Source organism: Rattus rattus, chromosome 2 (genome assembly GCF_011064425.1).
Source record: "Rattus rattus isolate New Zealand chromosome 2, Rrattus_CSIRO_v1, whole genome shotgun sequence".
In the NCBI taxonomy this organism is placed as follows: domain Eukaryota; kingdom Metazoa; phylum Chordata; class Mammalia; order Rodentia; family Muridae; genus Rattus; species Rattus rattus.
In genome coordinates this window covers 174,489,472-174,516,348 of record NC_046155.1, presented here as the reverse complement: position 1 = coordinate 174,516,348, position 26,877 = coordinate 174,489,472, and the positions used below count along the sequence as shown (strand labels likewise).

Sequence of the window (26,877 nt, the reverse complement as noted above, 5' to 3'; positions counted from 1 at the left end):
CCTTATTCCAGACCGAGGGGCTCCTGATGTCGTTGTCGTGGAGAGCCTGGCAGGTCGTGGTAACGACCACGGAGAAGCAGCGCCTGCAGCCAGTGCTGGCTCAGTGCCGGCGTGCAACGGGTGCCTTCTCTTTTTCTCGCCGACTCGGTGCCCCCGTTGCCCTCGACCCTCCAGCTCCGGGATCTGGGTGCGCGGTTTCTTCAGACTGGGAAAGACGGCCCTAGTGGGCCGAGTAGGCCAGGACTGGGACTTTATCTCTGTGCAGGACAGAAGCCGGACGCTCAGTGCAGCAGCCCCGGAGCTCAGCTCAGCCTCAGTGCAAGGTCCGGGCAGTGGCTGCGAGCCAGGTAAGGCGGGAAGCTTGCCGAAACCAGCGCCTGGAGCTACCGGGTTGCATAGGTCTGGAAATGAGAACCAGGCTTAACCCTTCCCTTCCAAGCAAACGTCCGTAAAGGGCATCAAGCTTGACTTGGGAAAGGGCTCCGGGTTCTTTAAATATGAAGTGACAAGGGTGTGTGTGCGTGTGTGCTGTGCTGTTGAGGTGTGTGTGCAGGAAGGACTCTTGCAACTTGCTTGCCTTCAGTTTTGGTTCAAATCCTGGGGTATCTGAATCTCTGTAAGTGTGCCAGTGCTTAGTACCAAACTTAATACCAACCTAGAGGTTGCCGACCTCACACGAAGACCCGGAATCTGTTTGTGGGGTATAACTCTGGACTTATTTGTCTCTAACGGGACTACAGGAGGGGATAGATGGGCTTGAGTGTAGAAGATCTTACAGGTGGTGGTAGTTGTTGTTTGGCTTTAACCTTTGCAAACGATTATACTTTATCCTAAACTCTGAGATTCAATGGATTCGTTGAATATTCATAAAAGTGTACAGCTGTGCACTAACACACACACCGTGCCCATTCCACAACTTTTCATTACCCCCTCCTCAAAAGAACCTTCTGGCACACATTTAGGAATCACTGTGTTTCCCCCCTTCTCCAGCTTTAGATCATTAGTATATGGACGTTATATGCAGATTTTACAGAATTTGTTTGTTATGTCAACCAAAGAGTTCCATCTAAAAGGAGTGGCTGTCTTGATATTAAGTGACATACACATTTTCACCTTTAACCAGGATTGGTCAACCACCCCAACCACCGCCGCCATCCTAGCCCTATTGTAGACAAGATATGCTTCATTTTGCTCCAGTTCTGTCATTTTTTTCTTTTTCTTGTATGTGTCTGTGTTAACTATGAGGTTGGTGTTGGGTATCTTCTTCAGTGGCTCTGTCTTGGCTTGAAACAGAGTATCTTACTGGAAGCTTCTAATTCCATTCTATTGACTGATCAGAAATCCCCAGGGATTCTCCTGTCTGCCTCCCCATTGCTGGTATTACTTGTGCTCCACTCAGTGCACTGTGTGTGTGTGTGGGGGGGGGGGTCTGCATTTTTTTTTTTAAATCATGCTTCTTAGTTGTCTTTTGTTACCTTTGTGGATGGGTTCTCTTTGTTCTCACTGGATCTTTTTGTGAGACTGGACCAATTTTGTCGGGTTTTTTGTTTTTTGTGTTTTGTTGTTTTTTTTTTTTTCTTTTTTTCTTTCTTTTTTTTTTTTTTTTTTCTTTTTTTTTTGGGGCTGGGGACCGAACCCAGGACCTTGCGCTTCCTAGGTAAGCGCTCTACCACTGAGCCATGCATTTCCTTTTTTTTTGTTTTTTTCTTTCTTTCTTTTTTTTTTTTTTTTTTTTTTTTTTTTTTTTTTTTTTTTTGTTTTTTTTTTTTTTTTGCCTTGTCTCTAGGCTGATACTTGCAGTGTTCCCAGACAGGACCCTGGCTGATTAATCCTCAGGGATGGCAGCCATCAACCCATGGCCCTCCTGGGGTGAGTCCAAATCTTTTTTTCCCCCCTGCTTATTCCCTACAGAAGGCTTACTGTTACTATAAGTCAGGCTGAGAAAGGGCTGCCAGCTTTGGGAGATAATAGAAGGTCTAGCTGAATTGGTACAAAATTAGAACATACCAGTCGTTAAAGGGAAACATTCATAAAAGACAACCTAAGTTTTATATATTTGATGGTCAGCTTCTGAAAAGGGCCTCTATAAGATATTCTAGTAACTCATAGGACCCTTTAGAAGACAATCATACAAAATATATAGTCAAAATAGTTTTACTTCTGTGTTTTTCACCTTTAATACTTTATTTTACTTTTAGCATCAATCTGTACTTTAAAAACAGTGTTAATAGTAATATGTGATAGTTTTATCTTTATGTTTTCATCACCATGGACATCAAGGCAGTATCCTACTTAAAATTAAAAAATCAGATGATGTTACATCTTATCAGAAATTTATTCAGCCATTCAAAGGGTTCTGTTTTTAATTTCCTTGTTGTTAAATCATAGTCTACAGGTGTGTTTCCAGTACAAATCCAGGTTATGTTGGATTTTTTTTTTTTATGCCCTTGGATTCTGTGTAGGGCTCTGTCATGCTCCAATTTTCTTTTGTTACATTTAGTCACTAGGTTTGTATCACAGTCAAAATCTGATCCTTCTTTGCAGGTACCCTCATGGACCAGTCTGACCCTTCTGTCTCCTGGGGTGAGTTGAAAACCCTTACCCTCAACTGTGTTGCCGGCCATGTACCATCCTCTTCCTTCAGTGATCTGCCATAGCTGGGGTCAGAGCTGGTGACCCAGTGATTCTTTAGAACAGGAGCTTGTAGTTCAGCTCTCAGTACACAGCTGGAATAAAGAGGGGTCAGACAACTGTCTGTATGGGTAATGTGATGATCACATCTCTAGGGACAGATAACACGAGAATTAATGTTTAGGACTCAGACCAGAGAATCTATGAAAAGTGCTTCTCAGAGATGGTGCCTCATAGCATAGGTCAGTAAAGATTCACCTGTCACCTTTTCCAAGACCCATCTCCTTCATCTATAGGGTGAAGAAGTGGCTTTGTAAAGTGATGGTAAAGAACAGGGGCATGACCTAGGCCTTCTCATTTTCATAGATTACACGATGAACTTCTGACAGGAAGTGGTGGCTCCATGACTTCTTTTTCTGTTTGCAGCTCTATGCCCTCAGGATCCAGCATGGTACATAGAGGGAAGCCCTGAGGAGAGCAGAAGACAGGCAGGTGGGCTTCAAACAGCCCAAGTCCAGGTGAGATGGAACTTCTGCTTTTTCTTGAAAGGTCACTGAGTTCCAAGGTTTTTCCTGCCTACGCTAGTTACTATGGTTACTTTATTTACAGCAGGAAGAACATAGGTCAGGAAGTCAGGCACTTAGGGATTACTGAATGCAGGGAGGGGAATCCAGTCAGTTCTCCATGACACAGACCTGTGCTGTCACCCTGCCTGTACAAAGAGCTGAGATACATCTCTGTGATCAATTGTTTTAAGAGAGATGAATGAAAGCCATTTTTAGCTGACAGCCCCTACTCCTTCCCCCAACTCCCTTCTTTTTTTTTTTTTTTTAAATTGATAATACATTTTTACTTATTTTTTTCCCTTTTTTTCTTTATTAACTTGAATATTTCTTATTTACATTTCAAATGTTATTCCCTTTCCCAGTTTCCCGGCCAACATCCCCCTAACCCCTCTCGCTCCCCTTCTATATGGGTGTTCCCCTCCCCATCCTCCCCCCATTACCACCCTCCCCCCAACAATCACATTCACTGGGGTTCAGTCTTGGCAGGACCAAGGGCTTCCTTCCACTGGTGCTCTTACTAGGCTATTCATTGTGAACTATGAGGTCAGAGTCCAGGGTCAGTCCATGTATAGTCTTTAGGTAGTGGCTTAGTCCCTGGAAGCTCTGGTTTGTTGGCATTGTTGTTCATATGGGGTCTCGAGCCCCTTCAAGCTCTTCCAGTCCTTTCTCTGACTCCTTCAACGGGGGTCCAATTCTCAGTTTAGTGGTTTGCTGCTGGCATTTGCCTATGAATTTGCTATATTCTGGCTGTGTCTCTCAGGAGAGATCTACATCCAGTTCCTGTCGGCCTGCACTTCTTTGCTTCATCCATCTTGTCTAATTGGGTGGCTGTATATGTATGGGCCACATGTGGGACTGGTTCTGAATGGGTGCTTCTTATGCATCTGTTTTAATCTTTTGGCTCCCATTCCTGCCAAGGGTATTTCTTGTTCCCCTTTTAAAAAGGGTGGCTTATTCATTTTGATCATCCGTCTTGAGTTTCATGTTCTGTGCATCTAGGGTAATTTGGGCATTTGGGCTAATAGCCACTTATCAATGAGTTGCATACCATGTGTGTTTTTCTGTGATTGGGTTACCTCACCAGGATGATATTTTCCAGTTCCCTCCATTTACCTATGAATTTCATAAAGTCATTGTTTTTGATAGCTGAGTAATATTCCATTGTGTAGATGTACCACATTTTCTGTATCCATTCCTCTGTTGAAACGCATCTGGGTTCTTTCCAGCTTCTGGCTATTATAAATAAGGCTGCTATGAACATAGTGGAGTACGTGTCTTTTTTATATGTTGGGGCATCTTTTAGGTATATGGCCAAGAGAGGTATAGCTGGGTCCTCAGGTAGTTCAATGTCCAAATTTCTGAGGAACCTTCAGACTGATTTCCAGAATGGTTGTACCAGTCTGCAACCCCAACAACAATGGAGGAGTGTTCCTCTTTCTCCGCATCCTAGCCAGCAGTTGATGTCACCTGAGTTTTTGATCTTAGCCATTCTCACTGGTGTGAGGTGAAATCTCAGGGTTGTTTTGATTTGCATTTCCCTTATGACTGAAGATGTTGAACATTTCTTTAGGTGTTTCTCAGCCCTTCGGCATTCCTCAGCTGCTAATTCTTTGTTTAGCTCTGAACCCCATTTTTAATAGGGTTATTTTTCTCCCTGCGGTCTAACTTCTTGAGTTCTTTGTATATTTTAGATGTAAGCCCTCTATCTGTTGCAGGATGGGTAAAGATTTTCCCAATCTGTTGGTTGCCGTTTTGTCCTAACCTCAGTGTCCTTTGCCTTACAGAAGCTTTGCAGTTTTATGAGATCCCATTTGTCGATTCTTGATCTTAGAGCATAAGCCATTGGTGTTTTGTTCAGGAAATTTTTTCCAGTACCCATGTTTTCCAGATACTTCCCTAGTTTTTCTTCTATTAGTTTGAGTGTATCTGGTTTGATGTGGAGGTCCTTGATCGACTTGGACTTAAGCTGTGTACAGGGTGATAAACATGGATCGATCTGCATTCTTCTGTGTTGACCTCCAGTTGAACCAGTACCATTTGTTGAAAATGCTATCTTTTTCCATTGGATGGTTTTGGGTCCTTTGTCAAAAATCAAGTGACCATAGGTGTGTGGGTTCATTTCTGGGTCTTCAATTCTGTTGCACTGGTCTAACTGTCTGTCTGTGTACCAATACCATACAGTTTTTATCACTATTGCTCTGTAATACTGCTTGAGTTCAGGGATAGTGATTGCCCCTGAAGTCCTTTTATTGTTGAGGATTGTTTTAGCTATCCTGGGTTTTTTGTTATTCCAGATGAATTTGCAAATTGTTCTGTCTAACTCTCTGAAGAATTGGATTGGTATTTTGATGGTGATTGCATTGAATATGTAGATGCTTTTTGGTAAAATAATTTTTACTATATTAATCCTGCCAATCCATGAGCATGGGAGATCTTTTCCATCTTCTGAGGTCTTCTTCAATTTCTTTCTTCAGAGTCTTGAAGTTCTTATTGTACAGATTTTTCCTTGCTTGGTTAAAGTTACACAAGGTATTTTATATTATTTGGGATATATGAAGGTGTGTTTCCCTAATTTCTTTCTCAAAGCTTTTTCTCTTTTTGTGTAGAGGAAGGCTACTGATTTATTTGAGTTAATTTTATACCCAAGCCACTTTGCTGAAGTTGTTTATCAGCTTTAGTAGTTCTCTGTGGAACTTTTGGGATCATTAAATATACTATCATATCATCTGCAAATAGTGATATTTTGACTTCTTCTTTTCGATCTGTATCCTTGACCTCCTTTTTGTTGTCTGATTGCTCTGGCTAGAACTTCCAAGAACTATATTGAATAAGTAGGGAGAGAGTGGGCAGCCTTGTCTAGTCCCTGATTTTAGTGGGACTGCTTCAAGTTTCTCTCCATTTAGTTTAATGTTAGCCACTGGTTTGCTGTATATGGCTTTTACTATGTTTAGGTATGGGCCTTGAATTCCTATTCTTTCCAGGACTTTTATCATGAAGGGGTGTTGAATTTTGTCAAATGCTTTCTCAGCATCTAATGAAATGATCATGTGGTTTTGTTCTTTCAGTTTGTTTATATAATGGATCACGTTGATGGTTTTTTGTATATTAAACCATCCCTGCATGCCTGGGATGAAGCCTACTTGATCATGGTGGATGATTGTTTTGATGTGCTCTTGGATTCGGTTTGCCAGAATTTTGTTGAGTATTTTTGCATCGATGTTCATAAGGGAAATTGGTCTGAAGTTCTCTTTCTTTGTTGGGTTTTTGTGTGGTTTAGGTATAAGAGTAATTGTGGCTTCATAGAAGGAATTCAGTAGTGCTCCATCTGTTTCAATTAAGTGGAATAGTTTGGATAGTATTGGTATGAGGTCTTTATGAAGGTCTGATAGAATTCTGAACTGAACCCATCTGGACCTGGGCTCTTTGTGGTCGGGAGAACTTTAATGACTGCTTCTATTTCGTTAGGAGGTTTGGGGTTGTTTAACTGGTTTATCTGTTACTGATTTAACTTCAGTACCTGGTATCTGTCTAGGAAATTGTCCATATCCTGCAAATTGTCAACTTTTGTTGAATATAGGCTTTTATATTAAGATCTTATGATTTTTTTAATTTCCTCTGAATCTGTAGTTATGTCTCCCTTTTCATTTCTGTTTTTGTTAATTTGGACACACTCTGTGTCCTCTCGTTAGTCTGGCTAAGGGTTTATCTATCTTGTTGATTTTCTCAAAGAACCAACTTTTGGTTCTGTTGATTCTTTCTATGGTCCTTTTTGTTTCTACTTGGTTGATTTCAGCTCTGAGTTTGATTATTTCCTGCCTTCTACTCCTCCTGGGTGTATTTGCTTCTTTTTGTTCTAGAGCTTTTAGGTGTGCTGTCAAGCTGCTGACATTATTCTTTCCTGTTTCTTTCTGCAGGCACTCAGAGCTATGAGTTTTCCTCTTAGCACAGCTTTCATTGTGTCCCATAAGTTTGGGTATGTTGTACCTTCATTTCATTAAATTCTAAAAGTCTTTAATTTCTTTCTTTATTTCTTCCTTGACCAGGTTATCATTGAGTAGAGCATTGTTCAATTTCCATGTATATGTGGGCATTCTTTCCTGATTGTTATTGAAGACAAGCTTTAGCACTTGGTGGTCTGATAGGATGCATGGGATTATTTCTATTTTTCTGTATCTGTTAAGGCCTGTTTTGTGACCAATTGTATGGTTAATTTTAGAGAAGATACCATGAGGTGCTGAGAAGAAAGTATATCCTTTTGCTTTAGGATAGAATGTTCTATAAATATCTGTTAAGTCCATTTGGCTTATGACTTCTCTTAGTCTGTCTATGTTTCTGTTTAATTTCTGTTTCCATGATCTGTCCATTGATGAGGTGGGGTGTTGAAATCTCCTACTATTATTGTGTGAGGTGCAATGTGTGTTTTGAGCTTTAGTAAGGTTTCTTTTTTGTATGTAGGTGCCCTTGTATTTGGGCATAGATATTTAGGATTGAGTTCATCTTGGTGGATTTTTCCTTTGATGAATATGAGTGTCCTTCTTATCTTTTTGATGACTTTTAGTTGAAAATTGATTTTATTTGATATTAGAATGGCTACTCAGCTTGCTTCTTCTGACCATTTGCTTGGAAAGTTGTTTTCCAGCCTTTCACTCTGAGGTAGTGTCTGTCTTTGTCTCTGAGGTGTGTTTCCTGTAGGCAGCAGAATGCAGGGTCCTCGTTGTATCCAGTTTGTTAATCTATGTCTTTTTTATTGGGGGAGTTGAGGCCATTGATGTTGAGATATTAGGAATAGTGATTGTGCTTCCTGTTATATTCATATTTGGATGTGAGGTTATGTTTGTGTGCTTTTCTTCTCTTTGTTTTTTGTTGCCAAGACGATTAGTTTCTTGCTTTCTTCTAGGGTGTAGGCTTGCCTCCTTATGTTGGGCTTTACCATTTATTATCCTTTGTAGCCCTGGATTTGTAGAAAGATATTGTGTAAATTTGGTTTTGTCATGGAATATCTTGGTTTTTCCATCTATGTTAATTGAGAGTTTTGTAGGATACAGTAACCTGTGCTGGCATTTGTATTCTCTTAGTGTCTGTATGACATCCTTCCAGGATCTTCTGGCTTTCATAGTCTCTGGTGCAAAGTCTGGTGTGATTCTGTTAGGTCTGCCTTTATATGTTACTTGACCTTTTCCCTTACTGCTTTTAATATTCTTTCTTTATTTTATGCATTTGGTGTTTTGACTATTATGTGACAGGAGGATTTTCTTTTCTGGTCCAATCTATTTGGACTTCTATAGGCTTCTTGTATGTTTATGGGTATCTCTTTCTTTAGGTTAGGGAAGTTTTCTTCTATGATTTTGTTGAAGATATTTACTGGTCCTTTGAACTGGGAGTCTTCACTCTCTTCTATACCTATTATCCTTAGGTTTGATCTTCTCATTGAGTCCTGGATTTCCTGTATGTTTTGGACGAGTAGCTTTTTCTGTTTTACATTATCTTTGACAGTTGTGTCAATGATTTCTACGGAATCTTCTCCTCCTGAGATTCTTTCTTCTATCTCTTGTATTCTGTTGGTGATGCTTGTATCTACGGCTCCTTGTCTCTTCCTTTTGTTTTCTATATCCATTGTTGTTTCCATGTGTTCTTTCTTGATTGTTTCTATTTCCATTTTTAATTCCTTCAACTGTTTGATTGTGTTTTCCTGGAATTCTTTCAGGGATTTTTGTGATTCTCTCTGTAGACTTCTACTTGTTTATTTATGTTTTCCTGCATTTCTCTAAGGGAGTTCTTCATGTCTTTCTTGAAGTCCTCCAGCATTGTGTCCAAATATGATTTTGAATCTAGATCTTGCTCTTCTGGTGTGTTTGGATATTCAGTGTTTGCTTTGGTGAGAGAATTGTGCTCCGATGATGCCATGTAGTCTTGGTTTCTGTTGCTTGGGTTCCTGCACTTGCCTCTCACCATCAGATTATCTCTGGTGTTACTTTGTTCTGCTAGTTCTGACAGTGGCTAGACTGTCCTATAGGCCTGTGTGTCAGGCGTGCTGTAGACCTGTTTTCCTGTTTTCTTTCAGACAGTTATGGGAACGGAGTGTTCTGCTTTCAGGCATGTAGTTTTCCAGTCTACAGGTCTTCAGCTGTTCCTGTGGGCCTGTGTCCTGAGTTCACCAGGCAGGTCACTTGGAGCAGAAAAGTTTCTCTTACCTGTGGTCCCGAGGCTCAAGTTTGCTTGTGGGTGTTGCCTATGATCTCTCCTCGAGGGCAGCAACCCGGGAGGACCTTGCTCAGCCTTTTTCCGGGAGCCCTTCTTGAGTCCCAGATGGAGTTTTGATGTTTTCCTCTGAGTCAAATGTGGGCAGAGTGTAGTCTCTTCTGGTTTCCCAGGCGTGTCTGCCTCTCTGAGGTTTAGTTCTCCCTCCCACGGGATTTGGGTGCAGAGAATTGTTGATCCGGTCCCTTCAGGTTCTGGCGGTGTCTGGGGCGCAGGGGACCTGCAGCTCCAGTGCCCCCTATCTACCAGTTCCCGAGGCCGTATACAGTTTCACTCTTGGGTCAGGGATGTGGCAGGGGTGGGCAGTTGGTGGTCTCTTCTGCTCTGCAGTCTCAGGAATGCCCACCTGTCTGGGTGGTTAGCTCTCTCTCCCACGGGGTTTGGGAGCAGTGAGCTGCGGGTGGGGATCAGTGAGCCCATTTTTTTTTTTAATTTTGTATTTCTTATTTACCTTTCAAATGTTATTCCCTTTCTAGGTTTCCTATCCTTCAGCCCACTAACTTCTCCCCCTCCCGTTCTATAAGGGTGTTCCCCTTCCCATCCACTCCCCCTTCCTGTCCCCCCCTCCCAACAATCCCCTACACTGGTGATCCAACCTTGACAAGACCAAGGGCTTCTCCTTCCACTGGTGCCCCATGCACCTATGCATTTGCTACCTATGCATTTGCTACCTATGCATTTGGAGCCATGGGTCACTCCATATATAGTCTTTGGATAGTGGTTTAGTCCCTGGAAGCTCTGGTTGGTTGGCATTGTTACTTATGGGATTGCAAGCCCCTTGAGCTCTTTCTGTCCTTTCTCTAATTCCTCCAACAGGGGTCCCATTCTCAGTTAAGTGGTTTGCTGCTATCATTCGCCTCTGTATTTGACATGTTCTGGCTGTATCTCTCACGAGAGATCTCTATCTGGTTCCTGTCAGCATGTACTTCTTAGCTTCGTCCATCTTATCTAGTTTGGTGGCTGTATATGTATGTGTGCCACCTGTGGGGCAGGCTCTGAATGGCCGTTCCTTCAGTCTCTTCTAAACTTTGCCTCCCTATCCCCTCCTGTGGATATTTTTGTTCTCCTTTTTAAGAAGGAGTGAAACATCCACATATTGGTTGACCTTCTTGAGTTTCATGTGGTCCGTGCATTGCATCTTGGGTAATTCAAGCATTTGGGCTAATATCCATCCCAACCCCCTTCTTTACTCCTGTGTTCAGAATCAGATTCAGGCTGTTTTCTGTCTAGTATACTCCATGCTTGCTCTGAGAACAAGAACAGATGTAAGCCTTTACCTGGAGGACCTAACAGTCCACTTTCTAAGGTGGCTCACTCAGGTAATGACACTTCACAGTTAGCCTGGCACTATACATGCTCTTTAGGAGCACAAAGCCTGAGACGTGGAGGGAAACTCTAAGCTCTATTAGGGTTGATGCCTTAAGAGATGAGACAGAGTCTGCATAGAGGTCAGTAGGGGTACAGAATTGTGAAGGGGGAGGTTACCTTGAATAATAAGCCAAGAGGTAAAAGGAATGCATCAGGTGGGCACATCCTGGTAAGCAGGTTTCTGGCCTGCCTGAAGTTCCACAGGTATGTTTAAGATCTGGGGTGTACTGTATGACTGGTGTATGCAGACAGACTGATTTTAGGTAGGAGAAACTAGGAAGAACCCAGATGGGCCTGCACTCCTTGTTGCCAACCTACGAACCTCAGAATTATTGGCCTCAGGAGGCCCCATCATCCAGAACGTGACTGGAAAGTTATGTGTAGTGAGAGGAAGGCCAGTGCGAAAGGCTGATCAGGGCCTGGAAGCTGGAAAGGAGAGTAAGATCAGAGAGATCCAAGGAGTGTCCAGCAGGGCTCTGGGTAGCTCCTCAGAGAGGACAGGACAGGAGTGTCAGTGTGGGAGTACTGTCACTGCGGGAGTACTGTCACTGCTTCCCCTCACATCTAGGTTCTTCATCAGAGCCAGCCATTTATCTTTTCTTTTCCCTTTCAAAAAATAATAGCTTTATTAAAGTGATATCTGCATACTAGAAAGTTGACCCTTTTAAGTCATACAGTTCATTGGTTTTTAATATAGTCACAGAATAGTGACTCCAGCTTCTCATCCTAGAAGATTTCTGTCTCCCGGAGAAGAAATCTTACATCCATTAGTAGTCACTCCCTTTCTTCCTACTTCTAGTCCCTGGCAACCACTACTCAATTTCCAACTCTATGGATTTGCCTACTCAGGGTATTTAGTTTAAATGGAATCATAATATGACATTTTGAATCTGGCTTCTTCCACTTGACATGTTTTAAGGGTTATTAGTTTAAAAACATTTTTAAAATGTATTTGTTTTTGTATGTGTGTGGGTGCACATGTGGAGATGGGGCAAGGGGTAGGTAGTCTGAGGACAACTTGAAGAGTTGGCTTTCTCCTTCCTTCATGTGGGTTCCAGAGACTGAATGTAGATTGCCAGACTTAGAAGCAAGTAACTTTACTCACTGACTCATTTTTCCAACCTACCCCTCATTTATTTATTATTTATTAATTTTAAAAACTTTATTTATCTATATGGGTGTTTTGCCTCTATGTATGTCTGTCTACACTGGTAGAGCAGCCAGTGCTCTTTAACTGCTGAGCCATCTCCATAGCCACTTAAAATTTATTGACAGTGTGTGTGTGTGTGTGTGTGTGTGTGTGTGTGTGTGTGTGTTCATGTGTGTGTACGCGCACCAAGGTACCCAAGGAGAAGAGAAGTTATTGGATCCTTTGTAGGTAGAGTTAAACGTGTTTGTGAGCTGCTCAACATGAGTGCTAGGATCAGAACATAGGTGCACCTGATAAAATAGCAAGTGTGTTTAAATGCTAAGCCTCGGCATGTCGGTTCATATTTTAAAATGCCCTAGAGCAATGGTTCTCAATGTGGGAGTCGTGACCTCAATAGCACTTTCACAGAGGTTACATTATCAGATATTTACATTACAATTTATAACAGTAGCCAAATTACAGTTATGAAGAAGTAGCAACCAAAATAATTTTATGATGGGGCTGGGGGGGGGGGGTGCACCACAACATGAGGAACTGAGCCACAGCATTAGGAAGGTTGAAAACTACTGATCTAGAGTTTCTTTTCATCACCCAGGCTCAGTTATCCTGTCTCCCTCTCTCTCTCTCTCTCTCTCTCTCTCTCTCTCTCTCTCTCTCTCTCTCTCTCTCTCTCTCTCCAGTTTTCTAAATCTTCATGTTTCCAAATGGAAATTTTTTATTTTTTTTAATTAATAAAATTTGCATTTATTCTGCTTACTCCCTGCTATGAAAAGGGAAAAAAGTAGTTTGACTATTTAGGTCTTTTACTTGTAACTTAAAATAATGAAGCGATAAAGTTAAGATAATGTGAAATACTGAGCTAAAACATGTTTTAAAATTACATCTCTAACTTTATGCCTTCCCTCAAATTAAAAAAATAATAAAACCTCCTCCTACAGTTTCAAAGCTGACAGGTGAACTGCATTGAAAGTATGCTGTCATCACATGGCAGTACCACTGTCCCCGAGAAGCCGAAGGGCCTGGATGGAGGGATACAGGCTGATGGTTATCTGGCTTCAGAACTTGGGTGGCCAAGGCTCACTGCTGTCACAATATGAACGTCATTTTCACATCCTATAACAAAACCACCAGCAGTAAAGGTAGGCTAGGAGTCAGTCTCAGGAGAATACAAGTTAGCTATAATCAAATGCTGTGAAGAAACCTGACTAATCACTGTAATGTACTCTATGGTTACCTATGTGAAAGACTCCAAAAATGACTAGTTATTGCTGAGAAAAATAAAACAGTTAAAATTACACCACTTTGTAATGTCTGAAGAGTTGTGATTTCTGAGAACATAGTTCTGACCCTCTTCCCAGAACACTACTTTGAAATTTTCCCTGTTGGAAATTTGGACTTGAATTTTGAATTGTTCTTGTATTGGTTTTTTAAGATCCTCGTTAGCCTGGAACTTGCTATTGAACTGGCATTGAACTCAGAAGAGATCTACTCTACTTCCCTCTACCTCCCAGTGCTGGGTCAAAGGCATTCGTCACCACAGCCAGCTAGAACTTGTCAATTAAGCAGGATTATGAGGAACGCAGTGAGCCTGCTGTTCTTGTATGGCTCTCCCCAAGTTAATTACTGAAATAAAGCAAATTACTGAAATAAAGCAAATTACTGAAATAAAGCATTCACCTGGTAGAAACATCCAAAGCTGCCATCTTGGCTGAATCTTGGAAATGTGTCAGTAAATTTTTCATCTAGTAGAACCCTAGACCCTGCTCTTTCAAGGAATAGTGAAGACTATTTTAGTGATAATATCCCAGTTTGCTTAAAAGATAACCAGGGAGCCTGCCAAATTTGGAAATGCTCTCTATAATGATCCACCAAGGCTTTTTGCATGGCCAATGAGAAGCTTGGCATACAGGAGTGACATGTACTCGCTATTCGTCATGTGCAAAGATTGTCTTTTTTTTTTATACAGAGAGTTTGTGTTGAAATGCTAATATGGTATGATAGTAGATGCTTATAATCCCAGCACTTTGGAGGCTAAGGCAAAAGTTCTGTCTATAAAAACAATAATAAGCTAGGACTGGAGAGATGGCTCTGTGCTTAAGAGTGCTTACTGTTGTTCAGAGTACTTGAGTTTTGGTTCCCAGCATCCATGATAGGTGATTCACAACTACGTGTGACTCTAGCTCCAGAGGATCTGATACCCTGCTCTGGATTTGATTGGACCTGCACACAGTGCCATACATTCACAGAGACACACATGTATAAATAAAAAAAAAAATATTACCCCCTAAAAACAACAACAGACAAACAGAAAAGACTGGCTGATAAGAGGGGCCAGCAGGTGGTGTGCTTGCCAACCAACAGTCCTTGGTGGATGAAGAGAGCTGACCTCACAAGTGTCCCATGACATATCCCCCGTATCACACAAGTACTAATAATAACTAAATTAAAAATATAAAATAGCACCTAAAAACTAAAAAAAGAATTAATAATGAAAAAACTTACGAATGCCTCAGGTTCCATGAAGGAGCCAACTTGAGGCGTTCATACAATTAGTAGCCTTACCAGGCAGACAGTCAAGATAGTCAGCTTTAGGCCCCACGGTTTAAGTGTGTGGCGAGTGTGTAAACATTCCAGAAAGTGCTTTGGAATGCCTAGGTAAAGAGAGACACAATGTACATACAAAGTAATATATATTCAAGGACATTTTCAAGAATTTGAGACATTTCTGCAAGTCATCCCACCATATAATGAAGATATAAGCCTGATTTGTGAGCATTACCTGTGTTCTGCAGTCTCACCCCAGTACCTCAGATAACACTGAATCCTTTATATCTTACCTGCTCTTGGTGATGAGGGTGTCCTCCACAGAAACTGCTGCCTACTGCCATCCACCATCACTTTCAGCTGCTGGGTCTTTCATTTGCAGACTAAAGGTATTTAATGACTCTTTATCCCTGAGATGAGATCATCTTTGATTTTTGTGGCCCCAACATGGTGTATTCACCTGGAGGACTAACTGTCTTTACAGGCCTAGTTTGATATTTCTTTTTAAATTCTGGACATTTTTGATAAGTTCTGTAATTACAGCAAAGTATAAAGAGTAATTAAATCCCATCTCTGTGTAAACAGCTACTATAGCCAGGTGTGGCATATGCCTTAAAATAACAGGACTAAAGAGGCAAAGACCAACAGATAGGTATGTATGTTCCAGACCAGTCTGGTTTGTATATCAAGCTCCAGGCCAGCCAGGGATGCATATAGAGACCCTGTCTCAAGAAACAAACCACAGAGCATGGGGGAACGACCTTCCCTGACCAAACCTAATAGTTATTGTTTTACCATATTTCCTTTATTTTTCAATCTTTACATAGTCTTCAGTCTGACAGAGCAACTGAACATGGAGGGATTCCTTGTATACAGAGTCCATATGTAGAATATTAGGTAATACAATCTTTTACACAAATCTACAAGTAGCTTCGAAGGGTTTTGTTTTTGTTTTTTAATGTGTATGGGGTGTTCTACCTACATGTTTGTCTTTGCACCAAGTGCATACAATGCCTGTGGAGTCCGGGAGAGGGCAGTGAATTACCTAAGACTGGAGTTACTGGTGGTTGTTGTGAGCAGCCTGCCATGTGGGTGTTGTGAATTGAAACCAGGTTCTGTGCAACAGCAGTGCTCTTAACCCCTGAGCCATCTCTTCAGCTATCCGTGTAGTTTTTTAAAGCCTACTTTGATAAAGTTTGAGTTATGTTTTCATTGATAGAAATAAACAGGTCCGGTTTGTTCTTTCTGTACTCCCAGGCACTAGCCTTCACCAAATTCCATTCTACCCATCCTTTTATGGATGGGCTTCTAAATCCTGCACCCCTGTCCTCAATGCCATTTTAGCCAAAGCTGTGCCAGTGTTCCTGCTATTTCACTTTGTATATGTTTAACTGCTTACTTATGTGTGACCCTAGAAGCAGAATTTTACTGGGTCTTAGGATTTAGGGGGTTTTGTTGTTCTTGCTAGTATGCCCCATGCTGGTCTCCAAAGACTGCAGCCACTGCTCAGGCTACATTCTGAGAGAAAATACCCATTTTCTTACATCTTTGCTCACACCTAATTGTTGTTGTGTTCTTAATTGTGAGGTCAGAAAGGTGTGTTACATTACTTTAGTTTGAACGTGTTTGATTGCTAGTGAGGCTGGGTATTTTTTACTATCTGTTTCTTTCTCTTTATCTCATCCTCTTTAACTCCCAGAAAGCAGACTCAGCCAACTTCAAACGACTGTAAGGTCTCTTCTCCAGCTCTTACCATTGCAATACAAAACAGAATAGGATGCTACAGGATAGAAATCAGTTCAGGGAGTGGGGGTGAAGAATTCTGTACTGGAAATAGATTCCTGGGCTCCCATCACTACCAAGATTATGACACACAAGGGGAAAATCGGTTATTTAATAATACCAATATATAGCAGAAGACTCCAGAAAGAATATAAAGATAAAGGGTAGAACTACTTTATGACATAGGGCTGGGTGGGTAGTGGTGCACACTTTTAATCCCACCACTTTCAGGCATAGGCAGGCCGATCTCTGAGTGTGAGGCCAGCCTAGTCTATAGAGTAAGTTCCAAAACAGCCAATGATACAGAGGGACCCTATCTTGAACAACGAAACAACAACACAGGGAATCATAAAAGATGCAAAAAACCACCAGCCATAAACAAAGATACACTTGAAAAAAAGCATCAATAATCATTTTAGCTTGTAAGAAGGTAACTCATATTTTCATATGTATGATCATTCATATATATGTTCAGGACCTAGGAAGCATGTGGAAAAGGTGATTGCTAGAAATCTGGGAGTTAAGAAGGATGAAATACAGAGAAAGAAACAAGGACCAGAAACATGGCCTCTCATTTACCTGCGAAAATTCATCATGCTTAGATTTTTACATTTCTCTGTCAGTTTGTAGAAACAACAGGAAATTTGAAGGAAACAGGTCTGGGACAACGTCAACAAGAAAAGTAAGGACTTGACCTTGTCACCAAGGTTGGAGAGGATTTCACAAAGAACAACGTATAGTATGTTCAACACTTTTAGGTGCTTTGTGTTGGAAAGGTGGAGGCAGAAGTCCTCATCCAGGCTTAACATCTCAAAGCAGCAGGGATCTTGGTGAGCGCTTGCTAAAAATCAGATCCTCCGTCAGCACATATGCATTGTCCCCAGATGCTACAGTAAAGGTCAGCAGCAACAATAGGCTTCAGGAAGACTGAATGTGTCCGGGTGTCTGCAGGGGTTTAGTTTTGGGGTTATAAGGCAGCCTTTGCAACAGAATCAGGGTTTTGTTTTAAGCAGATCATCTCTGAAAGTAGGGCAAATCCAGTTCTATTGGGCAGAGTAAAAAAGAAAAAAATGTTAATATATTGAATACTAGGTAGCAAGGGCTAGTTCAGACCAGAGGTGACAAGATGTTTATAAGATGTGATAAACAGACACAAAGGAAGACTATGGGAAAAGTTGTATGAAGGTAAGAAAGAGGTCAGAAACTGTTAAGGGAGGGGAGAGAGTCAAAGGACCCTAAGAGTGCATCTGACACATGATATCAGACCTGCAGGTTTGTCTTAGGGTTGATTCTTTATCAGTGATTGATGTAACCAGGGAGGGAGCCACATTCTAGTCAGTTAATTGGACTTTGAAAATAAAAGGTTGTGGGGGCTAAGGTGCAAATAGATACAGGGTTTGTGGCCTATCACCCATACACTCTGCCTGTAACAGTAACACCTCATGTTCCACTCTGAGCATGGCCAGACACCAAGTCTCACATTGATTTCTTAGAAGTGTAAATGATAGAATCATTGCAGAAATCAGACAGGTTAGATTCGTGTTCATCTTCTCTAGTTTTCTAGGTTCCATTTCCCTTTTTCCCTTTTGATTTTATATTTTTGTTTGATTAGAAACAAGTTCTTACAGGGTCATGCAGGCAGACTTTAAACTCTGATCCTTCTGTGTTGGTGTACTGAGTCCCTGAGTTATAGGCCTGTTTCAAGTTTGTTTTCTATATTTATTTTCGGCACTATATTTTGAAGGCTTATATTGAACCTGGTAACTTAACTCATACCGTCTTGCTTCAGTCCCTGATGAGTAACTGGGATTACAGGTGGAGGCCAGTTTAAATTTTTTCTAACTCAGCTGTTTTTGACAAATTCCATAACAAATTCCCTAGCCCAGGTTGCTCTGGGCCATCCTGCTCTTCCTTAGTTCCAACCCTTTGATAGAAATGACCAGTGAATGGAAACTTTCTCCTGTGATCAGGATGGCAGATTCCAGATCACCTTCCAGGTCCCAGGTCCACATACTGGAGCAGAGGTTTTTCTAACACAAGATCTCTGGTCCATAGGCACCCTCTTTTTACTTTGGTCCCAGACATTATTCATGTATTGAGACAACAGGGAATTGTCAAGGTGGATGGAATTTTCTATTCATACTGGCCATTGTTATCAGAACTAGTTTCTAATAAATAAACTGGGAAATACATTAAAGATCCTCTGTGTGTCTCTTACTGCCTCTAGGTTTCTCTTTTTCATTTTTGATGTTTAATTAATGTTGCGTGTGCAAATTCCATTCTAGGGTTTTAGATGTCTTGATGAGCACACTTTTTGCTATGCTACTCAATTAAACTTGACACATAGCAGCTAGAATCTTTTATTTAAAAAAGACAAGTCTCTCTTTACATAGCCAGGCTGTCCTGGAACTCACTATGTAGACCAGGTTGGCCTAGAGATCCACCTATCTCTGCCTCCCAAGTGCTTTGATTAAAGTAAGTCACCACACCTGGCTAGGTTCTTGATATCTTCTCGTGCATCCTTTACATCCTGTCTCCTCTCCTCAAAGGCTGTCAGCCTCATTTCATGCTTAGAAAATTTGGAAAGGTTTGCCACTGGCTGAGAAGGATCATCTATGCTCTTTCAGGAACCAGTGACTTTCAAAGATGTGGCTGTGGCCTTTACCCAAGAAGAATGGGAGCAGCTAGACCTTGTTCAGCGGACTCTGTACCGTGATGTGATGCTAGAGACTTATGGACACCTACTTTCTGTGGGTAAGGTGGAAACTGACAAAACCATTTCCTCCACAGTGTCTTCAGCTATTCTGAGAAAGAAGTATGTTGTACCTCTGAAGGGCTAAGATTATCTTGAGCTTTGAAATTCAGGGATGGAATGCCTAATATTTATGAAGTATGAAAGAAGGATGTGCATATTCTGTGTAACGAGGAGTCACAGTGGGACTAGGCAAGGGAAGATTTCTTTAGCAACTCCAAAGCTTTGTCACCAAAGTCACATGTCTTTCCTCCATGTGTAGGGAATCAGATTGCTAAGCCTGAAGTCATCTCCCTTTTGGAACAAGGAGAAGAGCCATGGTCACTGGAGCAAGGATATCCTAAGAGCAGCTGTCCAGGTGAGGTATCCCAGGCATAAGTGAGGAACTTGGCCTCAAAGCTCTCCTTTTTGAGAAATGGGCTAACAGTAGAGGAGTTGTTTTCCAGTACATTCAGAATTCTTTCAAGGGCAGTTTTATCTTCATGTTTCTTTTCCATCTACTACTGATTGAGAGCAGAGCCTCTCATAAAACTGCAATTGTATCCTGAGCCCCAACACACACTTTTCTGTCTGCTTTGTGGTTGTTCCTATTTCCTGAACCTTCTCTAAGCTAAGGTCTCAATTATTCACCTATGTAAAAATTTATTTTTTAAATTTCTAAATTGTAGTCTATGGCTTTAAACATTTCTTTACAAAAAAATAGTTTTTCAATGTAGACTATCTTCTCATGGTTTAAAAAAGTCAAAGCGACATAAAATGTATGTTGCAATCTGACATACACTCACTGCTCTGTACCACATTACCTCTTACTGGTGCTTCTCAGTGTACAGGTCACCACTTCTCTTTTACGTTGGAGTTGCTTGTTTTGTTACTGCCTTAGTGGTTGTACTGAGGATTATACTTAACATCCCTCTAATATTTTTATATGGATTAATACTAATTTAATCTTATTTGTATTCAAAAACTTTGCTTTTGTATAGCTTGTCCTCTTTTACACAGTTATGCATTGTATGTTACCAGGACACATTTGTAACTAATGACATTTTTTTAACCTTTGTAATTTTCAGTTGTTAGAATTCTTAAAATTTTAAATTATACTTATTTGTGTGGGGGTTGGGGGTAGGGTAGGGGTAGAGGTAGGTGGGCATATGGAGGGCAGAAGACGTCTTGTAGGAGTCAGTTTTCTTCCTCCATCATATGAATGTTTCAGGTTGTCAAGGTTGATGTAAATATCACCTACCCGGGTGGCCAGTGTTTTCTGGTCTCTAAAATCAGATAAAGCAATATTATAAAGAAAACACTGTAATTTTGCAGGCGTGGTGATGCATGCCTTTAATTCTGAGCACTTGGGAGGTAGAGGCAGGTAAATCTCTGTGAATTCAAGGCTGGCCTGGTCTACGGGACAGACAAAGGTACACAGAGATCTTGTCCCCAAAAACAGAAAAAAAGGGGGAAAAATATGATTTCTTTAGTAGTGTTCTTTGAGTTGTTTCTTAGTGTTTTTCCATGCTAGTCTAAAGGACTTCTTCTAGCATTTCTCTTTTAAAAAAATTTTTTTTTTAATTTTTAATTGTGTGTGTGTGAGCACCCAAGTAGGTGAAGGTACCTTATATTATAGTTTTATGACATCTGCCTAAGAAACTGAACTCAGGTCCTTGGCAATATTTCCTTAACTACTGAGGCATTTCTTCAGCCTCTGTTAGCATTTCTTGCTTACTTGCTTAAAAATATTTTAATTTTTTATGGGTATGTATATGTGCCTGATGTATGCACATTGCCAGAGCCCACAGAGGTCAGAAGAGAGCATTGGATTTTCTGGAACTGTAGTTATAGATAGTTGTGAGCTAGGAATTGAACTGAGGTCTTCTGCAAGAGGAGTAACATGCTCTCCTGTGAACCATCTCCTTATCAGCTGTTAGCATTTCTTGTGGAACAGGTTAGCAATAAATTCCAAGGTTTTATCTGGGAATCATTGATAAATTTATGGGTATAAAGTTCATGACTGGTGGAATTTTTTGTTTTAGCTTCCATAGTTTCTGATGAATAATATTATTACTTGTAATGTTATTAAGGATTGTCTCTATAAAGAGTTGCTTGTCTTTTGTTGCCTCCTGGATTCTCTTTTTGGATTTCAGCAGTTTAATTAATTAATTATGTATATTCATGTGACTTTCTAGGTTGTCACTCTTAAAGCCTCTATGACCATGTTATAACTCAGTTTTTCCTTTTTCTCTTTTTGGTTATTGTTGGTCTCACTGGTATGTTGTTCTACCTCAGCTTCCTGCCAGAAATTGTTAGGACCTTGTATTTCCTTTATTTGTCAAGTCAATAACAAGCCTTTGTTGTGGGTCTTCAGAGAATCCCAGTTAGTTAATGGTTGTTCTGGGTTGTTGACTTCAAGAACTACAAGATAATAAATCTGAGTTACTGTAAGTCACTAAGTATAAATACACTTGATTAACTTCAATTTGCATAATTATTTTACCATACTGTGCTGTTTTTCTAATCTAGCTCTTATACAGTACTCTAAAAATGATTTTGTAATGGTCACAGGAATTGCTTCTTTAGGAGAATCTTTAAACTGTGATGATATTTCCCTCTGAGCTGATAAGTCTTAGGTATTTAAATCTTGACTGGATTCTGGAACAAATAATATTGTAGTCAGAGTTTATTATAAATAACATCCTAGTTTGATATCTTCTGGTGCTACTTTACCATACTCCCTCACACACACATTATAATACAGAAGTAAATTATAACTCTATCTAATTATTTAAACATTACTTGCCAAAGTCCTGCATGATTATTCATTAAGCCCTTCCTTTCTTTCCTCCCCTCCCTTTGTCCTATACTCTTCATTTGTTCATTTGTCTGTCCCTTCCTTCCTTCTTTCCTTTCTTCCTACTAGTATTCACTCTGTCTTTTTGTCAGAGGTATCCACTGCTACCCCATTGATAACACTAGGATGACTTATCAGACTCGAAATTCAGTACCATTAGGGTTATGGTTTATTATGTAAAAGAATATAAAGCAATATCAGCATGGTCCAGAAGAAGCCAAACAGAAGTTGTGATGATCTGTGAAATTGTCTGCTAGGAAACATGGTTGAGCTTAAGCCAGAGTCCATTGTGCTTATTGGAGGTTGATCATGTAGGCAGCAACAACTGAGAGCCAGTATACTTGAGATCTTTAGAAAGAAAGCACATCTTCAGTAGAAATGTCATTACTTACAAGTTATCTAGAGAAATTGGTATAGTTTGCTTCAAGGCCATGAACATAAAAAGCTGTTATAATATGTACAGCATTTCATGTCATAGTCTTGATTCTTGGTGGTTAGCTAAGGCTGAGCCATGAAGCAAGGCAATTTAGTGATGTACATGGTTTGAGTAACTCAGTCCTGCATAGGTAACTTTTTTTCTGTAAATCCTCCTTTTCATGTGAAAGTACTCATCAATGGTTTTAGTAGTGTCATGATACACTTTCTTTTGTAGTTAGTTATTGTTTACTTTCCACTATTTCTCTGGCTTTTATGTCTGGACTTGTAAATGAAATATACTGTAGCCTTTTCCATAGTATAAATAATAAATTTCACCAGTGTATCCTGAGGTCTTTATGTACTCACAATTCCCCCTACTTCTGTTTCAGAGTGGATGAGAAATGTTGAAAGCAAAGCATTGATTCCAGCACAGAGTGTTTTTGAGGAAGAACAATCCAGCAATGGAATGGTGTTAGAAAGATACATATGGGATAATCCATGGCTCTCCAGGTTAGGAGTTTTGGGATATGGAGACCAAATAGAAATGTATCACATGAATCAGAACGCAGGTATGAGGGAAATGGTCTTCATGCAAAAACAAGTACTTTCTCAACGAGGTTCTGAATTCTGTAAACTTGGCACAGAGTACAGCCAAAGCTTAAACTTAATTCCACCTCAAAGAGTTTCTCAATTAGAACATTTCTACAAACCTGATACACATCTTGAAACTTGGAGATGTAATTCAGCCATAATGTATGCAGACAAAGTTACCTGTGAAAATATTGATTATGATAAAGCCTTCTGCCAGTCTGTTCAGCCTGTTTACCCTGCAAAATTGCAAACTAGAGATAATATGTTCAAATGTACTGATGCTGTGAAGTCTTTCAATCATATTATACAGTTTGGTGATCATAAAGCAGTACATACAGGAGAAAAACTCTATGGATATAAGGAATACCATCAAATCTTTAACCAGAGCCCATCACTTATTGAACACCCAAGATTTCAAATTGGAGGAAACCAGTATGAAAAATATAGAGAGTACGGGAATATCTTTTATTTCTCATCTTTTATGGAACATCAAAACATTGGTGGTGTAGAAAAGGCATATAAATATAATGAATGGGAGAAAGTCTTTGGTTATGACTCATTACTTGCTCAACATACAAGCACATACACTGCAGAGAAACCCTATGAATTCAACAAATGTGGTACATCTTTTATCTGGAGCTCTTACCTTATTCAACATAAGAAAAGTCATCCTGGAGATAAACCCTATGAATGTGATAAATGCAGAAAAGTTTTTAGGAATCGTTCAGCCCTTACTAAGCATGAACGGACTCACACTGGAATAAAACCCTATGAATGTAACAAATGTGGGAAAGCCTTCAGTTGGAATTCTCATCTTATTGTACACACAAGAATCCATACAGGAGAAAAACCTTATGTATGTAATGAATGTGGGAAATCATTCAACTGGAATTCCCATCTTATTGGGCATCAGAGAACTCATACTGGAGAGAAACCTTTTGAGTGTACTGAATGTGGCAAGTCTTTTAGCTGGAGTTCTCATCTTATTGCCCATATGCGGATGCATACTGGAGAGAAACCCTTTAAATGTGATGAATGTGAAAAGGCTTTTAGAGATTATTCAGCCCTTAGTAAACATGAAAGAACTCACTCTGGAGCAAAACCATATAAATGTACTGAGTGTGGAAAGTCCTTCAGCTGGAGCTCCCATCTTATTGCTCACCAAAGAACTCACACGGGAGAGAAACCTTACCACTGTCAAGAATGTGGCAAAGCTTTCAGAGAGCGTTCAGCCCTTACAAAACATGAAATTATTCATTCTGGAATTAAGCCCTATGAATGTAATAAATGTGGAAAATCATGTAGCCAAATGGCCCATCTTGTTAGGCATCAAAGGACTCATACTGGAGAAAAGCCCTATGAATGCAATAAATGTGGAAAATCCTTCAGTCAGAGCTGTCACCTTGTTGCTCATCGGAGAATTCACACTGGTGAGAAACCCTATAAATGTAATCAATGTGAACGATCCTTTAATTGTAGCTCTCACCTAATTGCACACCGGAGAACTCATACTGGAGAAAAACCATACAGGTGCAATGAGTGTGGGAAGGCATTTAATGAGAGTTCTTCCCTGATTGTACACTTGAGAAACCATACTGGAGAGAAACCCTACAAATGTATTCATTGTGAAAAAGCTTTCTGTAAGAATTCTTCCCTGATTATTCATCAGAGAATGCATAGTGGAGAGAAACGCTTTATATGCAATCAATGTGGAAGAGCCTTTAGTGGTCATTCAGCCTTACTTCAACATCAGAAAAATCATAGTGAAGAGAAACTGTAACTGAATTGGTCAAAGACTTTTCTTTTATTGTATGTTTAACAACACATTGGGTAGGGGTGAAAGCCCTATAAGTATAACCAAGAAGGAAGTTTTTCACTAAGAATTCAGTTAAACTGTCTTTACTATACAACAGGAAATCTCTTTTTAGAAGAAACTTTGAGTGACAGAAATGAAAAGACTAGGGAAAAACTTTCAGCAGTTATGTAGCCTGTATTCAATGGTAGGAAATTATAGGAAAAAAAGTTCAAAGCTTTTTATGTGGTCCACAAGGAATCCATATTTGAGGAACATGATTGGGTGAATGAAGTATTCTAGCAAAAGCTGTGATTTGTAGATCAAGATGTAGAAGTTTGTGCATTACTAAGAGGAAAGTCTTGTGCCAAGAATAGTTAGTGTTTTAACTGGAAAGATACTACCTGGAATATAGATGGAAAGTTTTGCATTAACATTTTGTGCATAATGATAGAAACAGATTTTGCTATTACAAGGGGAGGGTCTAGGTGCTCTTTAAGAGATAGAATATGGAATACTAAGTCTGAATTTATGGGGAAAAATTAGTATAGTACTGAGTGGGATATTTACTGTTGATCAAGGTTAACCTCTTTAGAAAAAAAATAGTAAATGTGATCACTAATGATAGAAGATAGAAAGGCTGTTGCCTAGAAATATGAAACTGAGTTTTGAAATAGAACCAATACTTAATAATTTAGTGTCAGTGTCCATTGGTACATATCAGTGAATTATTGGGCAGTTAGCTTATAACTCTTAGGCAATCACTATAAATTATAATTGTGGGTACTGGCAATATATGTAATAGAAGAAACAACAGTAAAAAGGACACAATTGTACATAAACATCTACTATAACATCTAAAAAAGTGTGTTTGGATAAAGACCTCTTAGATCCATGGAGAAATTAACCCAGTTAATTTAAGGTTTTTTTTTGGGGGGGAGGGGGTTGTTTTTGTTTGTTTTGTTTTACAAATACATAAGCACTTACCATGTGCTAGGCCTCCTTTTAAATTCTTTTTTTAAAATATTAACTTGTTCAATTCCCTTAACTCTGTAAAGGAGGCATTGTTACTACCGCAGACTTACAAGTGGATAAACAGAAGCAGAGATGTTGAATAACTTACCCAGGAGACACAACAAGAGAGTACAGTTGAGATACTTTGGCTCCAGAGTGTGTTTTTAACTACTGTGTTTTCTCACTTTTGTTCAATGTTTTTATAATAATATTTGATAATAAAATTCAAGAAAATCCTAACTAATGAAAACCTGGTTACCTGGTTCCTATATCCTGAAGGATTTCTACTAATACGTAAACCACAATCTCTATGGAATATGAACATCTCTGAGAAGGACATGGGAAACCACTGTGTTTTCTGGGTCCTGGGTTTAAGGGTTATAGACAGGCAGGCAGTGTGAACTTGAAAAAGTGTAAGGACTGTCCCTTGGGGGTTCAGAAGTGTCCCCTGAATAAAGCAGAGGCAAGGGTGTTTGTTCTTTGACATGTTGGAAACTAGTGCCCATTGGCACACCAGTTTTCTAGGCACCCTCTGAGTTCATTATTAGCCTATTATCTTCTCTACATGAAATGATAGCTTGATGGGAGGGAGGATTCAGGAAGAGAGTTCTGCCTGAGCTTATCATCAGCAGTGAGGAAGTTCCTTTTCAGGAGAAAAGGAGCAAAAGGGATCTATGGACTCAGGCAAGGATTGTTTCTAGATATGCTTCAAGGGTATTGGGAGAAAATTTGGGGCACATAAGATTCATCTAACTTTTTAGGGTCCTGGACTCCCCCATGGTAAGAATTGGTGGTATACTATTGTTAAGATACTATGTTCACCTGTGACTCTTCGAGCTTCAGGCAACTTAGGATGTAACATTTAGTGCCCTCCTTTGCAGGATCTAATAGTCAATAAATGTTATGGGAAAAAGTAATTGATGGCTTTTTACTGCGATTTTTGCAAAGACTCCTGGATAAAGTACTAATATGAACCTCTGTAAAAGAGTGAAAAAATGTATTTAGAGTCATATTGCCAAAATGATATGGATCTTGCATTTTAATACCCCAAACAAGCCCCGTTTCTTAGATTTATAGACTCCTGAGGAATTCCATACATCATACGCAACATTCTTACTGTCATCTTATTTTATAACCTTATTATCAAGCAATAATATGTCTCTTAAAAATGTT

General features: G+C 39.9%; 1 protein-coding gene across 1 annotated transcript; it reads left to right on the top strand.

Moving 5' to 3' along the window:
- Znf606 (zinc finger protein 606) lies at positions 1-26,621 on the top strand. The gene is made up of 7 exons (XM_032894455.1): positions 1-347; positions 1,787-1,869; positions 2,545-2,583; positions 3,058-3,149; positions 18,927-19,053; positions 19,314-19,409; positions 22,697-26,621. The coding sequence occupies exons 2-7, from the start codon at positions 1,839-1,841 to the stop codon at positions 24,676-24,678; spliced, it is 2,367 nt and encodes a 788-aa protein (XP_032750346.1). The 5' UTR covers positions 1-347; positions 1,787-1,838; the 3' UTR covers positions 24,679-26,621.
- The last annotated feature ends 256 nt before the right edge of the window (positions 26,622-26,877 follow it).

Excerpts from the sequence above, each read along its gene's own strand:
- Znf606 (XM_032894455.1), top strand. The coding sequence starts at position 1,839 with ATGGCAGCCATCAACCCATGGCCCTCCTGGG. Across the intron at positions 19,054-19,313 it reads TGGACACCTACTTTCTGTGG|GGAATCAGATTGCTAAGCCT; the intron begins GTAAGGTGGAAA and ends CTCCATGTGTAG. Across the intron at positions 19,410-22,696 it reads TCCTAAGAGCAGCTGTCCAG|AGTGGATGAGAAATGTTGAA; the intron begins GTGAGGTATCCC and ends CTTCTGTTTCAG.